Source organism: Bos indicus, chromosome 16 (genome assembly GCF_029378745.1).
Source record: "Bos indicus isolate NIAB-ARS_2022 breed Sahiwal x Tharparkar chromosome 16, NIAB-ARS_B.indTharparkar_mat_pri_1.0, whole genome shotgun sequence".
Classification (NCBI taxonomy): Eukaryota; Metazoa; Chordata; class Mammalia; order Artiodactyla; family Bovidae; genus Bos; species Bos indicus.
Window position 1 is genome coordinate 55,647,018 of NC_091775.1, and position 20,064 is coordinate 55,667,081.

The 20,064-nt window shown below is 44.0% G+C and overlaps 1 protein-coding gene across 5 annotated transcripts in view; it reads right to left on the reverse strand.

The window, feature by feature from the left end:
- The window catches only part of AADACL3 (arylacetamide deacetylase like 3), a 155,721-nt gene that overhangs the window by 64,490 nt on the left and 71,167 nt on the right, over positions 1-20,064 (reverse strand). For 4 of the 5 annotated variants that reach the window (XM_070768905.1, XM_070768901.1, XM_070768904.1 and 1 more), the window contains one exon: positions 15,190-15,427. In XM_070768905.1, coding sequence (XP_070625006.1) covers positions 15,190-15,199 — 10 coding nt within the window. In that variant the 5' untranslated portion in view covers positions 15,200-15,427. Of the gene's footprint in view, positions 1-883; positions 1,176-15,189; positions 15,428-20,064 lie in introns of all 5 variants that reach the window. The other variant, XM_070768903.1, reaches the window with a different exon arrangement.

The following is a 20,064-nucleotide window of genomic DNA, read 5'->3' on the forward strand; positions in this document are numbered from 1 at the left end:
TCACAGCAGGATCCTCTATGACCCAGCTCCCAGAATATTGGAAATAAAAGGAAAAATAAACAAATGTGACCTAATTAAAATTAAAAGCTTTTGCACAACAAAGAAAACTATAAGCAAGGTGAAAAGACAGCCTTCAGAATGGGAGAAAATAATAGCAAATGAAGCAACTGACAAAGAATTAATCTCCAAAATATACAAGCATCTCATGCAGCTCAATTCCAGAAAAATAAACGACCCAATAAAAAAATGGGCCAAAGAACTAAACAGACATTTCTCCAAAGAAGACATACAGATGGCTAACAAACACATGGAAAGATGCTTAACATCACTCATTATTAGAGAAATGCAAATCAAAATCACAATGAGGTGCCATTTCATGCCAGTCAGAATGGCTGCTATCCAAAAGTCTACAAGCAATAAATGGTTTAGAGGTTGTGGAGAAAAGGGAACCCTCTTACACTGTTGGTGAGAATGCAAACTTATACAGCCACTATGGAGAACAGTGTGGAGATTCCTTAAAAAAACTGGAAATAGAACTGCCATATAACCCAGCAATCCCACTGCTGGGGATACACACCAAGGAAACCAGAATTGAAAGAGACATGTTTACCCCAATGTTCATCGCAGCACTGTTTATAATAGCCAGGACATGGAAGCAACCTAGATGTCCATCAGCAGATGAATGCATAAGAAAGCTGTGGTACATATACACAGCTGGAATAATACTCAGCCATTAAAAAGAATACATTTGAGTCAGTTCTAATGAGGTGGATGAAACTGGAGCCTATTATACAGAGTGAAGTAAGCCAGAAAGAAAAACACCAATATAGTATACTAATGCATATATGGAGAAGGCAATGGCACCCCACTCCAGTATTCTTACCTGGAAAATCCCATGGGCAGAGGAGCCTGGCAGGCTGCAGTCCATGGGGTCGCTAAGAGTCGGAGACGACTGAGTGACTTCACTTGCACTTTTCACTTTCATGCACTGGAGAAGGAAATGGCAACCCACTCCAGTGTTCTTGCCTGGAGAATCCCAGGGACGGGGGAGCCTGGTGGGCTGCCATCTATGGGGTCGCACAGAGTCAGACACGACTGAAGCGACTTAGCAGCAGCAGCAGCAGCAGCAGCAGCAACGCATATATATGGAATTTAGAAAGATGGTAACTATAACCCTGTATGTGAGACAGCAAAAGAGACACAGATGTATAGAACAGTCTTTTGGACTCTGTGAGAGAGGGCGAGGGTGGGATGGTTTGGGAGAATGGCATTGAAACTTGTATATTATCATATGTAAAATGGATTGCCAGTCCAGGTTCAATACATGATACAGGGTGCTCAGGGATGGTGCACTGGGATGACCCAGAGGGATGGGATGGGGAGGGAGGTGGGAGGGGGGTTCAGGATGGGGAACACATGTACACCCATGGTGGATTCATGCCAATGTATGGCAAAACCAATACAATATTGTAAAGTAAAAAATAAATAAATAAAATAAAATTGTTAGCCTGGAAAAAATAAAATAAATAAATAAAATAAGGCCTGACTGAAATCTAATAATGACATCAGACAAATTCAAACTTAGGTACATTCAACAAAAATAACTGCCCTGCAATTTAATAAACTGTGAGAGCTCTGACAGTCGTGGAAAGCTTGAGAAAGTCCCCTATTTGAAGAAAGCTAGACATGACAACTAATTGCAATATACAATCCTGGACTTGTGGGTAAAACTTGAAGGTATCTGCAGATTATATTGCATTGATTATATTGATGTTATTTTCCTGATTTTGATGGCTGTATTATCATTCGGTAGTAGAATGTCCCTGTGAGTGATACGCTAAAATATGGGGTGGGGGCATGGAGTGATAGGGTATTCATGCCAGAAATTTCCTCTTCAGTTGTTCAGGAAACAAGGTTATTATACTATTCTTGAAACTTGAGTTTGAAATTATTTCAAACTAAGAAGACAAAATTAAAACCAAGGACTACAGAATTTGTTACTTAACTATTGTGTATTCCTCAAAAAACATTTGCTTTTATTGATTTATAATATTTTTAAAATCAACTATTTTTTCTGATATAAAAATATGGCTCCCACATGCAAACTTAATCTACAGTATGAGAAGCTAGGGCACTGGTTACCCTGGTGAGAGAGTAACAGGAAATAGTGACTAGAAAAGAGTGGTGAAAAGTTTCTGCAGTTCAAGTATTGTTTTCTAATCTGGGTGCAAGCTATGTATCCTTTATGTATTTCCTCACCCTGCACACATAAGATTTGTGCTCTTTTCTGTATGCAGGATATACTTCAATAAAATTTAAATGTAAATGAAAAAAGACATAATCTTTAACTTTTAAAAATCCACAATCCACTATATACTCTGCTACTGTTGCTGCTGCTGCTAAGTCGCTTCAGTCGTGTCCGACTCTGTGCGACCCCATAGACAGCAGCCCACTAGGCTTCCCCATCCCTGGGATTCTCCAGGCAAGAAAACTGGAGTGGGTCGCCATTTCCTTCTCCAATGCATGAAAGTGAAAAGTGAAAGTGAAGTCACTCAGTCGTGTCCAACTCTTCGCAACCCCATGGACTGCAGCCCACCAGGCTCCTCCGCCCATGGGATTTTCTAGGCAACAGTACTGGAGTGGGGTGCCATCGCCTTCTCCGCTATATACTCTAGATTATGCCAATTTCTCAGAGTTGCATATCTAACACTCACAAATCAACAGTGAACCATAAAACTAACCTAAGAAGCTCTAAATTGGTGAGTAAACAAAAATTCAAGAGAGAAAGTTACTGGGGGCCCTAGTAGTCAAAAAATACACTCAACTAGCTGTTCATGACATCTTCTCATACAAAAGTGGAAGATGGAAATCAAGATCCAATTTCACTACTCCTTGTTACTGCTTTCCTCCAACAATGCGAGGCAGCATTCAAAATGTTTATGGTAAAGGGCCTTGGTCAATGGGGAGACCTCCATATTCTTTAATAGTTACAAGCCTATCCGAGTGAGCCCACGTGGTGCTTACACCTAAACAATGATGTCGGTAGGACTCCGAAGGATGTGAATAAAAATTAAGGCAGGAGCCCATCTACTCCTCCTGCATGATGGATGTAGCAGGGATAAACTTCCAACACACACTCCCATCTAAGTGTAGCAGCCCTTTCCTTCTCACTGAGGGTGAGGCGTTTCCCCCTAGAAATTCCAACTCCCTCAATCAGGAAAATAGCACAACTGTGCCAGCATGTGGACCCTGCTACCTGGATCAGGGCTTTTACTCCGCATGATGGTTCTGCCTCCTCTTAGTACTTGTCAGATTTCAACCTGGGGACTGGGATTGCAGGCAATTCAGCTTTCTAACATGGTTGTGCCAGTGCTGCTCATCAGCAGCCTCCTCTGGTCAGCCAGGTGATGGGAGACCAGCCCTCATTTATTTCATCAATCTGCTTCCCCTTTGTGGGGAAGGGTTCAACTGGTAAAACTTTAAGTGCACTGAGGAATCCATGGAGCTTCTCTACGATTATGCAAATACTCAAAACATATAATAATGAAGCCATCAAGAAGGGTGAGAGTAGATAGTGTCTCTTCCCACTGCTGTAAAAATACTCCAACCTTGGTTGGTCAAATCTGCAGATGCAGAATCCTCAGCCTCAGACAGCCAACTACAAGTGGTGTGAGCATCCAAGTATGAAATGCCCTGTGGATACAAAGGGATGACTCAACTTTGCCCTTCTTGGCTATAGGAATTCCATTGTTCTGCATTAGACTTCAGCTCTGGAACCTGTAGGTTATGTGATTTAGGACAAAATACTTAACATCTTTGTACCTCTTTCCTCATCTATAAATCAAAATAATAATGTGTACTTTGTTCTGTGCATATTAAGTAAAACTTAGTCTGAGCACTCTTATATAACTAAGCAATGTTAATAGATAGTTAGGGCATAAAAAGAAGCCACAATCATGGAGAGAAAAGGTGAAACAGATATACAAGCAAAATAATAATGAAGACAAATAAAAATCACAGTGAATATTAATATGACTTACTGAGTGGCCAACCCTGTACTTCAGCTTCACATGCTGACACTTCATGTCATCTCACTCACTCTGTAACACCACTGTGAGGCAGGCGTTATTGTTATCACTCACTTAGACAGAAAAACTAAGCCCAAGAGGCTATTTGTGTGCAAGGAAATTCAATTTTTAAGTGGTAAAACAGAGCCAGGATTGAAACCCAGATCTGTCAGATCCCAAACTCCAAAAATAGCAAAATGAGATTCTGAATCATTTGTTTATCATAATCACCTGGAAGGCTTGTTAAAATCATAAACTCCTAGGCCCAAGCCAAGACCCACAAGTGTGATTCTTACACCTGCCACCAGTCCAGCCTGCCACCAGTCCACCCAACTGAATTTAGGAACCACTGCCTTCCTTTAATAATGTGGGGGAACATTCAAAAGATGTTTGTTGTGAAGGGATGTGGTCAGTATAAAGACCCTAATGATGCTTTAACAGTTATGAGCACCTCTAAGTGAGCCCTTGTACATGTTGGTTCTTACACTAATTTAGGGAAACTTGGACGCAGGAGCAGAGAAGGTAAGAAGAGGCCTCCTGGAGTCACCAGTTCACCATATCGCTGGCCTCCAGTTCATCCACAAATTCAAAGGCATCCAAATGTCCATTACTTCCTCCCTGCTTCCCGCCTGGTCCTCCTTGGAACTAAGCCTTGGCTGAGGACTTGCCTGAAGCCGAGTGATCCTGCTTTAAATCCCAGATTCCTAGAGCTGAAGGATGAAGCCCATTGTCCTGGAGGAAAACTCAAGGGGCTACTACCCCACTAAGAGACACTTCCCCAGTTGGGAATAGTCCTTGAGATGTTTTTTTTCTTTGTGAAGGTCTCTAATGCTTCTTTCTTTGACAGGAAGGACTTGGGGGAAGTCACTATGACTTCCCCCTGCTGACACTGGTCTGCTGTGGCCCTTTGACTCATGTGGGCTTCCTAAAGCCTCCGCTACTGCAGACCAGAGAGGATCTCAGTTTCCATTTGCTTGCCGCTGCTGCTGCTGCTGCTAAGTCGCTTCAGTCATGTCCAACTCTGTGCGACCCCATAGATGGCAGCCCACCAGGCTCCCCCGTCCCTGGGATTCTCCAAGCAAGAACACTGGAGTGGCTTGCCATTTCCTTCTCCAATGCATGAAAGTGAAAAGTGAAAGTGAAGTCGCTCAGTTGTGCCTGACTCTTAGCGACCCCATGGACTGCAGCCTACCAGGCTCCTCAGTCCATGGGATTTCCCAGGCAAGAGTACTGGAGTGGGTTGCCATTGCCTTCTCTGTCCATTTGTTTGGGGAGGGCTTAATCCAGGAGACCTCAGTTTCAGCTATAGCTCTGGTTTAATGGTGGTTCTGCCCTAGCTATGATGATAAATTATTTATCATTCTTCACCTGGGTTCTCTAATCTGTAAGAAAGTGTTTTTATGGAATTTCAAAAATCCTTCAGAATATAAGCCCCACCCAATGAGTGTCCCATTGTTGAATACCCATTCAGTAAATACTGTATCAAAGAAGAGTTAAATGAATCTTTTTAGACATCAATTGCCCTGCCACATTCTCTTGCTCACTTGTTGATTTCAGCCACAACCACAGTGGACAGTTCCTAGGAGACTCAGACTGGCCTAGTTCTGACCCTCTCCCACCTCAATACTGGCCCTGTAAGTCTTTCTGCCTCCATTTCTGACTCAGCCTCACCTCCACACAACCTCAAATTCAACAGAAAGAAGGAACCATTTATCTCTACGTCCCTCAAAAGTTGGACCATAAAGAAGGCTGAGTGCTAAAAATTTGATGCTTTCGAATTGTGGTGCTGGAGAAGACTCTTGAGAGTCTCTTAGGCTGCAAGAGATCAAAACCAGTGATCAAATCAACCCTGAATATTCATTAGAAGGACTGATGCCGAAGCTGAAGTTCCTATACTTAGGCCACTTGATGCTAAGAGTCGACTCATTGGAAAACACCCTGATGATGGGAAAGACTGAAGGCAAGAGGACAAGGGGGTGACAGAGGATGAGATGGTTGGCCAATATCACAGACTCAATGGACATGAGCTTGAGCAAATTCTGGGAGATAGTGAAGGACAGGGAAGCCTGGCATGCTGTAGTCCATGGGGTTGCAAAGAGTCAGACTTAGCAACTAAACAACAATCCTCAAATGTTGCTAATTCATGATTCCAGAGTGAGCAAGCATTAACCATAGAAAAGATTAATGAATTGAACTTATGTTTCTAAAAAGACATCATTAAGAAGTTAAAACGTTAATCATGGGCTAGGTGAATGTATTTGCAATATATGCATCAAGCAAATACTTGTATCTGGACTCATATCCAAAATATATAATTGCTGGAAATCAATCATAAATAAAAGACCAACAACTCATTGTCTTTTAGATATGGGCAAAAGCTTAAACAGCCAATTTACAAAACAGGATATCCAAAAGCCAATGAGTATATGAAAGTGTTCATCATTATTCAGTTCAGTTCAGTAACTCAGTCGTGTCCGACTCTTTGGGACCCCATGAATTGCAGCACGCCAGGCCTTCCTGTCCATCACCAACTCCTGGAGTTCACTCAAACTCTCGTCCATCGAGTTGGTGATGCCATCCAGCCATCTCATCCTCTGTCGTCCCCTTCTCCTCCTGCCCCCAATCCCTCCCAGCATCAGAGTCTTTTCCAATGAGTCAACTCTTCGCATGAGGTGGCCAAAGTACGGGAGTTTCAGCTTTAGCATCAGTCCTTCCAAAGAACACCCAGGGCTGATCTCCTTTAGGATGGACTGGTTGGATCTCCTTGCAGTCCAAGGGACTCTCAAGAGTCTTCTCCAACACCACAGTTCAAAAGCATCAATTCTGTAGCGCTCAGCCTTCTTCACAGTCCAACCTCACATCCATACATGACCACTGGAAAAACCATAGCCTTGACTAGACAGACCTTTGTTGGCAAAGTAATGTCTCTGCTTTTCAATATGCTATCTAGGTTGGTCATAACTTTCCTTCCAAGGAGTAAGCCTCTTTTAATTTCATGGCTGCAATCACCATCTGCAGTGATTTTGGAGCCCAGAAAAATAAAGTCAGCCATTGTTTCCCCATCTATTTCCCATGAAGTGATGGGACCAGATGCCATGATCTTAGTTTTCTGAATGTTGAGCTTTAAGCCAACTTTTTCACTCTCTACTTTCACTTTCATCAAGAGATTCTTTAGTTCTTCTTCACTTTCTGCCACTTTCTGGGTGGTATCATCTGCATATCTGAGGTTATTGATATTTCTCCCAGCAATCTTGATTCCACCTTGTGCTTCATCCAGCCCAGCATTTCTCATGATGTACTCTGCATATAAGTTAAATAAGCAGGGTGACAATATACAGCCTTTTCCTATTTGGAACCAGTCTGTTGTTCCATGTCCAGTTCTAACTGTTGCTTCCTGACCTGCATACAGGTTTCTCAAGAGGCAGGTCAGGTGGTCTGGTATTCCCATCTCTTTCAGAATTTTCCACAGTTTATTGTGATCCATATAGTCAAAGGCTTTGGCATAGTCAATAAAGCAGAAGTAGATATTTTTCTGGAACTCTCTTGTTTTTCATTATTAGTCATCATGAAAATACAAATTAAAACTGCAATGGATAACATGATACCCATTCAAAAGGGCTACAATTTATAAGGCTGAAAATAATAAGTATAGGTAAGTATGTAGAGCAACTACAAATCGCATATGCTCTGGTAAATGTATAAGTTGGTACAATCACTTTGGAAAACTATTTGGTAATATCTACTAAAGATATGCATTTTTTCTACAACCCAGAAATTCTACTCTTGATACATACTCAAAGAAATGAATGCTTATATCCACTAAGATATATACAGTAAAGTATAGAAAAACATCATTTATAGAGCCAAACCAGAAACAACCCAAATGTCCACCAGTGGTAGAATGGATAAATGAACTGAGGTATGATTCATCTAATGGAATACCACACAGGTGTGAAAAAGAATGAACAAATATTCTGTAAAAAAAAAAAAAAAAAGGAAAAACAAGGATGAATTTCACAGATGCAATCATGATTAAAGAAGCCAGACACCAGAGATTATATACCCTATGATTTCATGTAAATAGAGTTCACAAAAGGTAAATCTTTTATCTATGGTAATGTAAGTCAGAATAGTGAATATCTGGATGGCCTATAGACAGAGAGTGGCTGTAAGGGAGCATTCTGGGCTGCGGGAAACATTCTACAACTCCATCTTGGTGATGGTTCCATGGATGTATAAACGTATAAAGCTCATTGAGCTGTACACTGAAGATTGACACCCTCACAGCATGTAACCTATAGTTCAATTATTAAAGAAGTACCAGCCTTAGATCACATACCCACCCCTGGATCAATCGCTGTGGCCACGGAGCACAATGACGGGCTTGGGCCTGGGTCCTATGGTTCAGCCCTCAGGCTGGGGATGGACTCCACCCAGACAAAGAATGGACAGACAAGAAAATCTGGAGGTGTTTCTGGAAGATAAGGAAATGGATGTTCTGAAGGAGACAGGCAACTAATTCCCAATGGTCGGGATGAAGGTGGCCCTCACCATGAGCAAGTAGACTGGGAAAACCCAATCTTCAAAGAAAGAGAGAGAGAAAGAAAGAAATAGAACAGGGAGACACACCCAGAGTAACCTGGCTCTTGACTTTCTAATTCCTGGTTCTCGGCCCTATGAGTGAAGCCACTCTCCCTATTTTGGGGGTCTGTAAGATCCTCCTGTATCTGTGGGGAACTTCTCATTCTTTTTGGCCATCTGGCACATTGAACCTTCTTTTATTGTTTGGGGAAGTTCCCTACATTATGAATCTTGGTGGGAGGCAGAGCCACTTGCCACTGTCAACAATGAAAATGCCAAATGCTCACATTCCCAGCCTTCCTTGAAGCTAGAATGCAGTTGGGTGATACAGGCCAAAGGAGAGCACCACTCCTGAACTGCAGGGCCCAGAGGCACATCCATTCCAGAAGACGGTCCAGCAGCGCTCGTGCAGTCCAGCTCAGGGCTCGGGGTGTTGGAGGAGTGAGTGGCAGTGGCCCGTGCCCAGTAGTGTAAGGCTGTGGTCCTCACACCGCTCTACCTTTGCCTGGTGAGGCCTCACACCTAGGTCTCCAGCCTTCCTGAAAATCTTATACTTGATTCAGCATCCTTTCAATAGTTCTTCTGTGGCCTTGATCAACCAGAATTACTATGTGCTGCTTAAAACCAGGAACCCTAATTGATAACAGTTCCAAAAAATTCCCCTTTTACTTTATACTAGTTTTGGAAGGTTCTATTACTTACAATATAGAGAAAATTAGCCTGAATCCACAGAAGTGATTCTACTGTATGAATTATCCAGGCCACTAGGAAGGTGTCTGGTGGCAAACAGGCCCTTTACCAGCCCACAAATCATATGACAAGAGGGAAGGGATGGAGCTAATAGATGCAAATGACTGTTAGGGCTTCCTCTTGTATTATGTTCTGTTCTTGTAATAGACCCAACAGATAGTACTGTATCCTTATACTAGTACTGCCATAATATACCAGATACTGGATGGTTGAGATGATAGGAATTTCTTTTCTCGCCATTCCACAGGCAAGAAGTCCAAGATCAAAGTGCTGGACAATTCAGCTTCTAGTGAAGTCTCTCTTCCTGGCTTGTAGCCAGCCACCTTCCCACTGTGTCCTCATAAGGTTTTTTCTCTGTTGCATGCATGGAGAGACAGAGACAGAGACACACAGATAGAGAAGCAGAGAACAGAGGTCTCTGGTATCTCTTCTTCTTGTAAGAACCTCAGTCCTGTTGGATTATGACAGGTTAACCCTATGACCTCATTTAACCTTATTACCTCCTTCAGTTCAGTGCAGTTCAGTTCAGTCACTCAGTCGTGTCCGACTCTTTGCGACCCCATGAATCGCAGCACACCAGGCCTTCCTGTCCATCACCAACTCCTGGAGTTCACCCAGACTCACGTCCATCGAGTCAGTGATGCCATCCAGCCATCTCATCCTCTGTCATCCCCTTCTCCTCCTGCCCCCAATCCCTCCCAGCATCAGAGTCTTTTCCAATGAGTCAACTCTTCGCATGAGGTGGCCAAAGTACGGGAGTTTCAGCTTTAGCATCAGTCCTTCCAAAGAAATCCCAGGGCTGATCTCCTTTTGGATGGACTGGTTGGATCTCCTTGCAGTCCAAGGGACTCTCAAGAGTCTTCTCCAACACCACAGTTCAAAAGCATCAATTCTTCGGCTCTCGGCCTTCTTCACAGTCCAACTCTCACATCCATACATGACCACAGGAAAAACCATAGCCTTGACTAGACGAACCTTTGTTGGCAAAGTAGTGTCTCTGCTTTTGAATATGCCATCTAGGTTGGTCATAACTTTCCTTCCAAGGAGTAAGCGTCTTTAGAGGCCCTATTTCCAAACAAAGTTACATTAGTGCTGAGGGTTCCAATATATGAATTTTGGGAGACACAATTCAGTCTACTACAGGTATTGTCCCAACACTGAAGAAGAGAAATATGAGGTTAAAACCCTTGTCTAAGGTCTGAATGAAGCCTTTGCACCTTTGTGGTGGTGGTGGTTTAGTTGCAAATTCGTGACTCTTAAGATCCCATGGACCATAGCCTGCCAGGCTCTTCTGTCCATGGTATTCTCCAGGCATGAATACTGGAATGGGTTGCCATTTCCTTCTCCAGGAGATCTTCCCAACTCAGGAATCAAACCCGGGTCTCCTGCATTGCAGCCAGATTCTTTACTGACTGAGCTACCATGAAGCTCACTTATGGCTTATGGTAGAAAGTATCATGGAGAAGGCAATGGCATCCCACTCCAGTACTCTTGCCTGGAAAATCCCATGGATGGAGGAGCCTGGTAGGCTGCAGTCCATGGGGTCGCTAAGAGCCAGACACGACTGAGCGACTTCACTTTGACTTTTCACTTTCATGCACTGGAGAAGGAAATGGCAACCCACTCCAGTGTTCTTGCCTAGAGAATCCCAGGGATAGGGGAGCCTGGTGGGCTGCCATCTATGGGGTCTCACAGAGTCAGACCCGACTGAAGCGACTTAGCAGCAGCAGCAGCAGAAAGTATCAAATCCTAGAAACACAAGCTTGCCAGATGAAGAGTATGTGTTGACACAGAGTAGTAAGAAACGAACAAACACGGGATAATGTCAATGTGCCTGTCCAGTCTTCAGCCCTGAAGTCAGTGACTGGAATAGCCCAAATTCACCCACTGGCGCCTCTCTAAGCTCCAGCTGTATCCATGGCTGGCACACTGTTTTTCCCTGAATCTCATCATTCTGGGTCCAATGTTCGGGGCCTTACTCTCACACTACTTTGTGAATGCTGACAAAAACTCTGTCTTTGACAGAACAGTCAAGTTCCTTCAGAGCCACTGTACCAAGCCTCCTTCAGCCTGCTGAGTCCAGTTTTAGCAAAGAATACACTAAGCCAGTCAATCAAGAATCAGCTCACCTTTTATATCCAATGAAGATTGAAGGCAGAAGAAGAAGGTGACAGAGGATGAGATGGTTGGATAGCATCACCAATATAATGGATATGAACTTGGGCAAACTCCAGGAGATGGTGAGGGAGAGAGAGGCCTGACATGCTGCAGTCCATGTGTCTCAGAGAGTTGGACACAACTAGACAAATGAACATGGAGAAGGCAATGGCACCCCACCCTAGTACTCCTGCCTGGAAAACCCCATGGATGGTGGTGCCTGGTAGGCTGCAGTCCATGGAGTCGCTAGGAGTCGGACACGACTTCACTTTCACTTTTCACTTTCATGCATTGGAGAAGGAAATGGCAACCCACTCCAGTGTTCTTGCCTGGAGAAACCCAGGGACGGGGGAGCCTGGCAGGCTGCCATCTATGGGGTCTCACAGAGTCGGACATGACTGAAGTGACTTAGCAGCAGCAGCAGCAGGCGACTGAACAACAAAAACTAGTTCTTCTACCTTTGGCATTTAATCAAGTTTCTTAATAATTTTCCATCTATTCCCACACCTGTCCTTTGGCTATAAGTCCCCACTGTTACATTAAACAGTTGAATTCAATCTCTCTCACTATTGCAGTAAACTTAAATTCTTCCTTGCCATTTTAAATCTCAGGATAATTTTTCTTCAACAGTTTACTAGGGGTGAGACCTACATCTCACATTTCTCTTTACATATCTCCACAGAACTTAGCAAGTGGCCCAACTAGGGGTTTGTCAAGAGGTGAGCAATGCGCAGGCAGTTAAGTGACAGCAAAGAACTCCAGGGACCAGCTACAGAGAAAAGTCAAAAGCACCTTGATACCTATGAAGAGTGGCAGATAGGATCAACTTGAAACAGAAGGATGGAGGAGAACAAAGGGGAGAAAACAGGGGTGCCTGGCACACGTCAAAATCAAAGGGAACCACCTTACACTGCCGCTTTGGGCTACTCCAGATACAAAGGGCCCCAACCTTGAAGGTCCCCCAGCCCTGGGCTGGGCCTGAGAACCCCAGATCTAAGAGGCAGCATTTGGCAGATGAACAAACACAGGATGACTGCTCTGGCCCTGGTTTTGCTACTTTTAGTTGTATGACGCTGAACAGCTGATCCTCTCCATGTGTGAAATGAGAGTAACAGCTCCCTCACAGGTGCAAGGCGGAGAAGGCAATGGCACCCCACTCCAGTACTCTTGCTTGGAAAATCCCATGGGCGGAGGAGCCTGGTAGGCTGCCGTCGATGGGGTCTCGAAGAGTCGGACACTACTGAGCGACTTCCCTTTCACTTTTCACTTTCATGCATTGGAGAAGGAAATGGCAACCCATTCCAGTGTTCTTGCCTGGAGAATCCCAGGGACGGGGGAGCCTGGTGGGCTGCCGTCTATGGGGTCGCTCAGAGTCGAACACAACTGACAAGACTTAGCAGCAGCAGCAGCAATAACTATTGAAAGGAATGTAAATGCTTTTTCCAGGTAGAATGAAGGACCTGGGCAGAGTGCATGTTTTTGTTTGTTCTCTTCTCAGTAGACTTTTTCCAAATGTGCACATCTGCAGGCCTGCTGAAAGTTTGAAAGAAGAGTGACTTGTGTAAAACTGGTACATAGGAGAGAACAGATGTCACTGTCATGATTTGGCTGTGAGGCACATGTACCCACAGCAGTCTGACGGGGGCAGGTAGAGAACAAACAAAGCTGTAGGAGTGGACCCTTTGCGGGTTGGTGTGCTGCCCAAATCTGCATCCAGTGGGTGAAGCCAACTCAGGCATCTTTTGGGTTCATTCTTATCTCCAAAAACGGTGGGCAGTCGCTGGGACGTAGTGGGTAGTGGAGAAGTGGCAGCATAGTTCTCTGGGCAGACAGAGGCCGGCCATCGGGCGGGTGGCGGCTGCAGGGCTGAGGGTGGTCTGACCAGTTTGTGACAGGGGCCCAGCCTGCAGCTGGGGCTCAGGACACAGTCAGATTTGCAGGAGAGGGGTCCTGGGGCAGTAGTGTGATGTAGAGCAAGGCGCCAGCCCCTGGTGGCAGCTAACTGAACCACTATTTGTGGAACAAACAAAAGCATTGTAAAGGGATGGGAGGGAATCTGAGGGCGGGAAGAAGAGGCCACCAAAGGGACTGTGGCGGGAGGGGGCAGCGTGCAAAAGCCTGCCCCCCCACCCAGGGATGGAAGGTCTCCAGGCCTAGCAACCAACAACCTTCATTGTCATCAAAATACTGTGTCCTTTCATCCAGGGCATTACGACTGCTATTTTTAAAACACACACATTCCTGGTGGAAGGTGAGCATCCTCAGCACGCAGTTTCTAAAACCTCTGTAATCATCATAACACTGAGACTGCAAACAGACAACAGCAAACACTGAGGCTGTGTTATTATCTCTGTTTTACAGACAGAGCAAGGTAGTTTCTTGGGTCAGCATTTGCTAAATTGTGATCCATGAGATGGTAAGGATAGTGCTGAGCAATGAGGGGCAGAGGATTAAAAAAAACATTTCTGTAGCCAAACATTTGAAAAATAATGCTGCAGAGTCTCGTGTCCAAGTGCACAGACTTAGGAGTCACAGAGACCTAGATTTGAGGCCAGGTTCTGCTGACTATTAGCCAGGGAGCTTGAGCAAATAGCAGACTTGACTGCCTCATCTGTAAAATGGAAATAATAAAACACCAACTACATAAGGTTGCTGTGACACAAAGCTGGCACAAATCCTCAATAAATGTGAGCTCTTACTGGCTTTGCAGCAGGTTAGATACTGTTAACACCTTAAACCTGATCCTATAGTTCTAACAAGGAGATTGATTTTGTTAAGAAAACACCTTGATAAACCACTTGGAGGACTGGGCAGAGATGAGACTGAAGTTATAAGACAGTAATAGCTAAGACCAAAACCTGGAAAAAGAGGTTGGAAAAAACCAGGGTCCCATAGTGGGTGGGTCCCCAGTAAGGGGTCGACTGATTTCTCACTCAGGCTGGCATCATGGCATAGAGCTTAGGGCTACAGGGACAAGACACCTCCCCCTCCAGCTAGAGTCTTCACCTCCCTCTTTTGGGCACTCCTCCTTCCCTTTACACACACACACTCACACATACACAAATCCTTCCTAGGAAGAAAGCCACATGCTCCAGTTGAGTAGAGATCCTACTAATCTACTTTTCTTTCTTCCTCTTCACTTCCTGAACTTTTTCTAAAGAAGCCTGTTTCTGTAAGGTTATTTTCAATGAAAGGTAATACCTTAGTAACTAGATATAAAAGCAAAACACTTCTTTAAAAAATATTAAAGACTCTGCTCAGTTAGTAAAAGCTCCAGAAAGTGTTTCCTGACCACCTCCAACTTAGGTACCCCTCTCCTGAGCTTCCAGAACACCCCTCTATACCAACTCTACCAGCTGAAATTATCCAAGTGTTTGTCTCATTTGCCTTAACCAGGTATCAAGCTTCAGGCGTGCTGGGGCCCTGACTTACTCCTCGAGGTATTCCCAGCAGCTCATTCCACAGCTGACAGGCAATACTTTGGCACTGACGGATCTACAACTGAATCTGGACATCTCCCAAGGAGAAAGGCCCTCAACAAGAGACAGGTAGGGTCTGAAACGCTATCTACCTCCTCACTGCAGTAGGGATGCTCAGACAGTGCACCTTCCAAGGCCCAGAGCAGCGTTCTTACTTATTAACATCCTGGAAATCCCCTGGTCGCGGACTTTTGGAGTGACGTCCAGTATGCAAATACTCAGGGCCTGGTCCTGGTGAGCAGCAGAAACGATGCCTTGTGTGAAAGTTCCACAGGCAGCAGAGGGATCTTTTATTAGTCATTTCAATGCACACAGCTGTTAAGAATCTGGCGAAGTTTTATTTGGCTGGGGGGAGTGCATTTTCCACTTGTGGGTGTCTTGAAAACTTTCACACTAAAAAACAAAAAAAAGAGTTGAGAAAGTCATCAGTCCAAAGTGGGAAGCCAGAAATTGAGGGTAGAGAGACTAGGGCAGCAAATATAACAGAGAGAGGCCTGAATATAAACCAAAGACCCAAGTTCCCAGGCAGCCCTGCCACTTCCAGGTGTTCCATGGGCAAGTCAGCCCCTGCTCTCAGTATCCTCCCATGAGAAGAGAGATATCAATGCCTCCCTAGGAGGTGGGGAAGATTAGTGGGTGTTGAGCCTGGGCCGACTGGCAGTATTCAAAGATAGGCATTATTTCCAGCTACAGAGGCAGAAGACAGAGAGTTCATAGAAAAGAGAGAAGGATGAATGCTGGGGAAGAGACACTGATTGAACCAGCTTCCACATCTTGCTGCATGCATGCGTGCTAAGTCACTTCAGTTGTGTCTGACTGTTTGCGATCCTATGGACCAGTAGCCCACCAGGCTCCTCTGTCCATGGGATTCTCCAGGCAAGAATATTGGAGTGGGTTGCCATGCCCTCTTCCAGGGGATCTTCCCAACCCAGGGATCAAACCCGTGTCTCTTATGTCTCCTGCACTGGCAGGCGAGTTCTTTACCACTAGCGCCACCTGGGAAGTCCACGACTCTCTACAGTGCCTGCAGAAGATCCACGGGGAAAGGGGAGAGGACGAGAGAAAGCAGCCACGGGCCAGAGTCGGGTCAGGTGGCCAGGAGTGGACTCCCCTCATGTCTCTGCTATAACGGACTGAAGGAATTTTTAAGATTTTTTTTTTTAAATAGGCTTCTAACTCCACTGATAATGTTACCCTGGCCTCAATCCTCCTCTGATTTTAACCTCAGTTTGTTCATGTTTAAGATGAAAAGCTGGATCCAAACACAATTCAGTTGGCCTGTCCTTTGGCAGCATCCCTATGCTTCTTTTCCCACTGGTTCTTCCCTCATGACACACCTGTGACATGTGTGTACTGAATGAGCTGCATGCAACAGAATGTAAGTAAAAAGCCCTTGTTTTTGCCTTGGTCCTTTCAGCCCCACTATCTGGAGATCCAACCAGTCCATTCTGAAGGAGATCAGCCCTGGGATTTCTTTGGAAGGAATGATGCTAAAGCTGAAACTCCAGTACTTTGGCCACCTCATGCGAAGAGTTGACTCATTGGAAAAGACCCTGATGCTGGGAGGGATTGGGGGCAGGAGGAGAAGGGGATGACAGAGGATGAGATGGCTGCATGGCATCACTGACTCGATGGACGTGAGTCTGAGTGAACTCCAGGAGTTGGTGCTGGACAGGGAGGCCTGGTGTGCTGCAATTCATGGGGTCGCAAAGAGTCGGACACGACTGAGCGACTGATCTGATCTGATCTGGATATGTGTTTTCCCTGTCGTTTGGATGAAAGCTGAACAATACATGTATTTTCTAACCACTCTTAGGCGTGAAACAAAGAGGTCCTTTGTCTTCCTTTAAAAGACCAGCCCAAAGTAATAATAGCACCCCACTCGATGCAAAGCTTTCCTCTCCAGTTTGTCTCTTCAGTCTTGGAAACCCACTGTACAGAGGAGGAGTGCGTGCGTGGACTTCACTATTTCCCCTGTTTTGCCTCTTCACCTCCTCTAGTTAGCTGCTAACTCTCAACCTGAGGTGTTGGGAGGGAGGGAACTGGGGGTAAAGACACAGTTGTTCACGGCTCTTACTGTCACCACACAGTCAGGGTTCTCTGAATTTGGCAAAGTTTAAACACTTGACTCCTCTAAGGCTGCTCTTAGAAATGTTGCAGTAAGATGATATGGCCATCAGGTGGCAGTAAAGGTCTTTTTTCCCTGTCAGAAGAGCCTACTATCAGGGCTAGTATTAAGACTAGGTAATTTCCCGAAGATGCTCAATTTCCTTCAGAAAGTTAAATATGCCTTCCCTCTATTTAAAAATGAAACAAAAAAATACATGACACTAAAAACATCAATCTGACTAGCATACATATATATTTTTTAATGATGCTAATCAACATTTAAAAGTTTAGTCAGACTCCTGAAACTTTTTTTAGGCCCATCTGTAAACGTCCTTGTAAAATCTAGTTTTAGCAAGAATGCTAATAAATCAGTTTAACCGGAAACCCCACCCTCAACATCTGATCACCATCAATATCTGATCAGGTTCCTCATCCTCCAGCATTCTGAGGTAATGTCTGATCACCCAGGCTGTCTTTAGCAAGACTCCTGTTAGTCGATTTAACCGTCTTCCTCTTAGTAATTTTCCTGGTGTTCCTCTTAGTAATTTTCCATACACTGACCCCCGTCTGCTTCTTGGCTATAGATACTGCTTGCCCATACTGCAGTGGTCCCTGTATCTATTACAACTGAATAAAGTTGTATTCTGAATAAAACTTTGTATTCTGAATAAAGTCCTGAATAAAGTCTGCCTTAGTAGGGAACAAACTTTCAAAGAGAAATCTCCGAAGTAATTAAATAAAGACATAATTTATCAATTCTCCCCCTCTCCCAGTTAATACCATGTGATTCTAAATCTTGTTCCCAGATTTCACTTATAATTTACCTTCCCCTAAATTAGATTCAGAAACTTTCACCAAGGGCTCCCTGTAAGGCATATTGCCACTTAAAGGACTTCATGGATGCTGGGGTCCCTTGCTGAGTTGTGTCTCTGCTGAGGGGGAAATATTTAAGTACCTCATTCTGAAAGCAGTGTGCTCAGAACATGAAATAAAACTAAAGATATAAGATGCACCGAGACTTTGCTGCTGTGGGCTGGAGGGTTCAGAGAAGGTTTTCAGGTAGGAGTTGGACTGACAGGCTCTTGAAAGGGTTCCAGTACAAGATGGCACATAGAAGGCACCTGAACGCACCTCCTCTCATGGACACACCAAACCTGCAGATACACATGAGGCAACTCCCTCTGAAAGAAAACCAGAAATCAGCAGAGTGACTGCTACACATTGGGTGAATAACAAAATACCCACATGTAAAAGGAGCTCAACATATCTTCAACTACTGCGAGTCACTGAGAACAGCTTGGACAACATCATGAAGGTTTGAGAAACAACCCACAGCTCGGACCAAGCTGAATGATAAGTTCATTCCCTACACAAGACCTGGGGAAAGGCAGTTGTTTTAGCTGATGCACAGACATCAATACAGAGAGTCAAGGAAAATGAAGAAGACAAGATTATGTGCCAAATAAAAGAACAAGTCAAAACTTCAGAAATAGATCTTAATGAAATGGAGATAAGTGATTTACTGGATAGAAAGTTCAAAACAAGGACCACTGAGGCCAAGAGAACAGTGCATAAACCAAATGAGATTTCAACAAAGAGAACATATTTAAAGGTACCAAACAAATCACAGAGCTGAAAAATACAATAATTGAACTGAAATATTCAATAGAGGGACTCATCAGACCACATCAGGCAGAAGAAAGGATCACCAAACTCAAAAATAAGGCAGTGGCATTCATCCAAACAAGGGAGAAAAATAAGAATGAAAAAGAGTAAAGATAGCTTAATGGGACTTAGGAGATACCATGAAGAAGATCAACTATTCATCACAGAGGTCCCTGAAGTAAAGAAGGGAAAGGAGAAGAAAACATATTTAAAGAAATAATGGCTGAAACTTTCCTAACCTGGGAAATAAATACATATCCAAATCCAGAAAGCCCAGAAATACAAAAAAAGGTTCAAAGAGACCCACACTAAGACATGTTATAATTTTCAAAAGTTAAAAATAAGAAAATCTTAAAAGCAGCAAGAGAAAAATAACCTCTTAAGTACATGGGAACTCCCATTAGACTATAAGCATATTTTTCAGTAGAAACTTTGCAGGCCAGAAGGGAGTGCCATAATATAGTCAAAATGATGAAAGAAAAGGTTGCTGACCAAGAATATACTACCCAGGAAAGCTGTCTTTCAGAAATGAATGAGAGACAGTTTCCAGACAAGCAAAATCTAAGTTTTCATCACCACTGGACCAGTCTTACAAGAAATGTTAAAAGGACTTCCTCAGGCTGAAGCAAGAGGATGATAATTAGTAATAGGAAAACATGAAAGTATAACTCTAAAGTTAAATATATGATGAAATTCAAAATACTCTAATGTTGTAAAGATAATGGATAAATCACTTATAAATCAGGTTAAAAGATACAAGTAGTAAAAATAACTATAACTATAATAATTTGTTAATGGATACACAAGGTTAAAAAAGTAAATTGTTACACTGAAAACAAAGAAAAATGTGTGAGGGACAGTAAAAAGGGGGAGGTTTTAGTACATGTTTAAAAATAAACTGTTACTAGCCTAAAATATGGAGAAGGCAATGGTACCCCACTCCAGTACTCTTGCCTGGAAAATCCTATGGGCGGAGGAGCCTGGTGGGCTGCAGTCCATGGGGTCGCTAAGAGTCGGACACGACTGAGCGACTTCACTTTCACTTTTCACTTTCCTGCATTGGAGAAGGAAATGGCAACCCACTCCAGTGTTCTTGCCTGGAGAATCCCAGGGACAGGGGAGCCTGGTGAGTGGCCGTCTATGGGGTCACAAAGAGTCGGACATGACTGTAGCAACTTAGCAGCAGCAGCAGCAGCCTAAAATAATGAAGAAGGAAGGCAATGGCACCCCACTCCAGTACTCTTGCCTGGAAAATC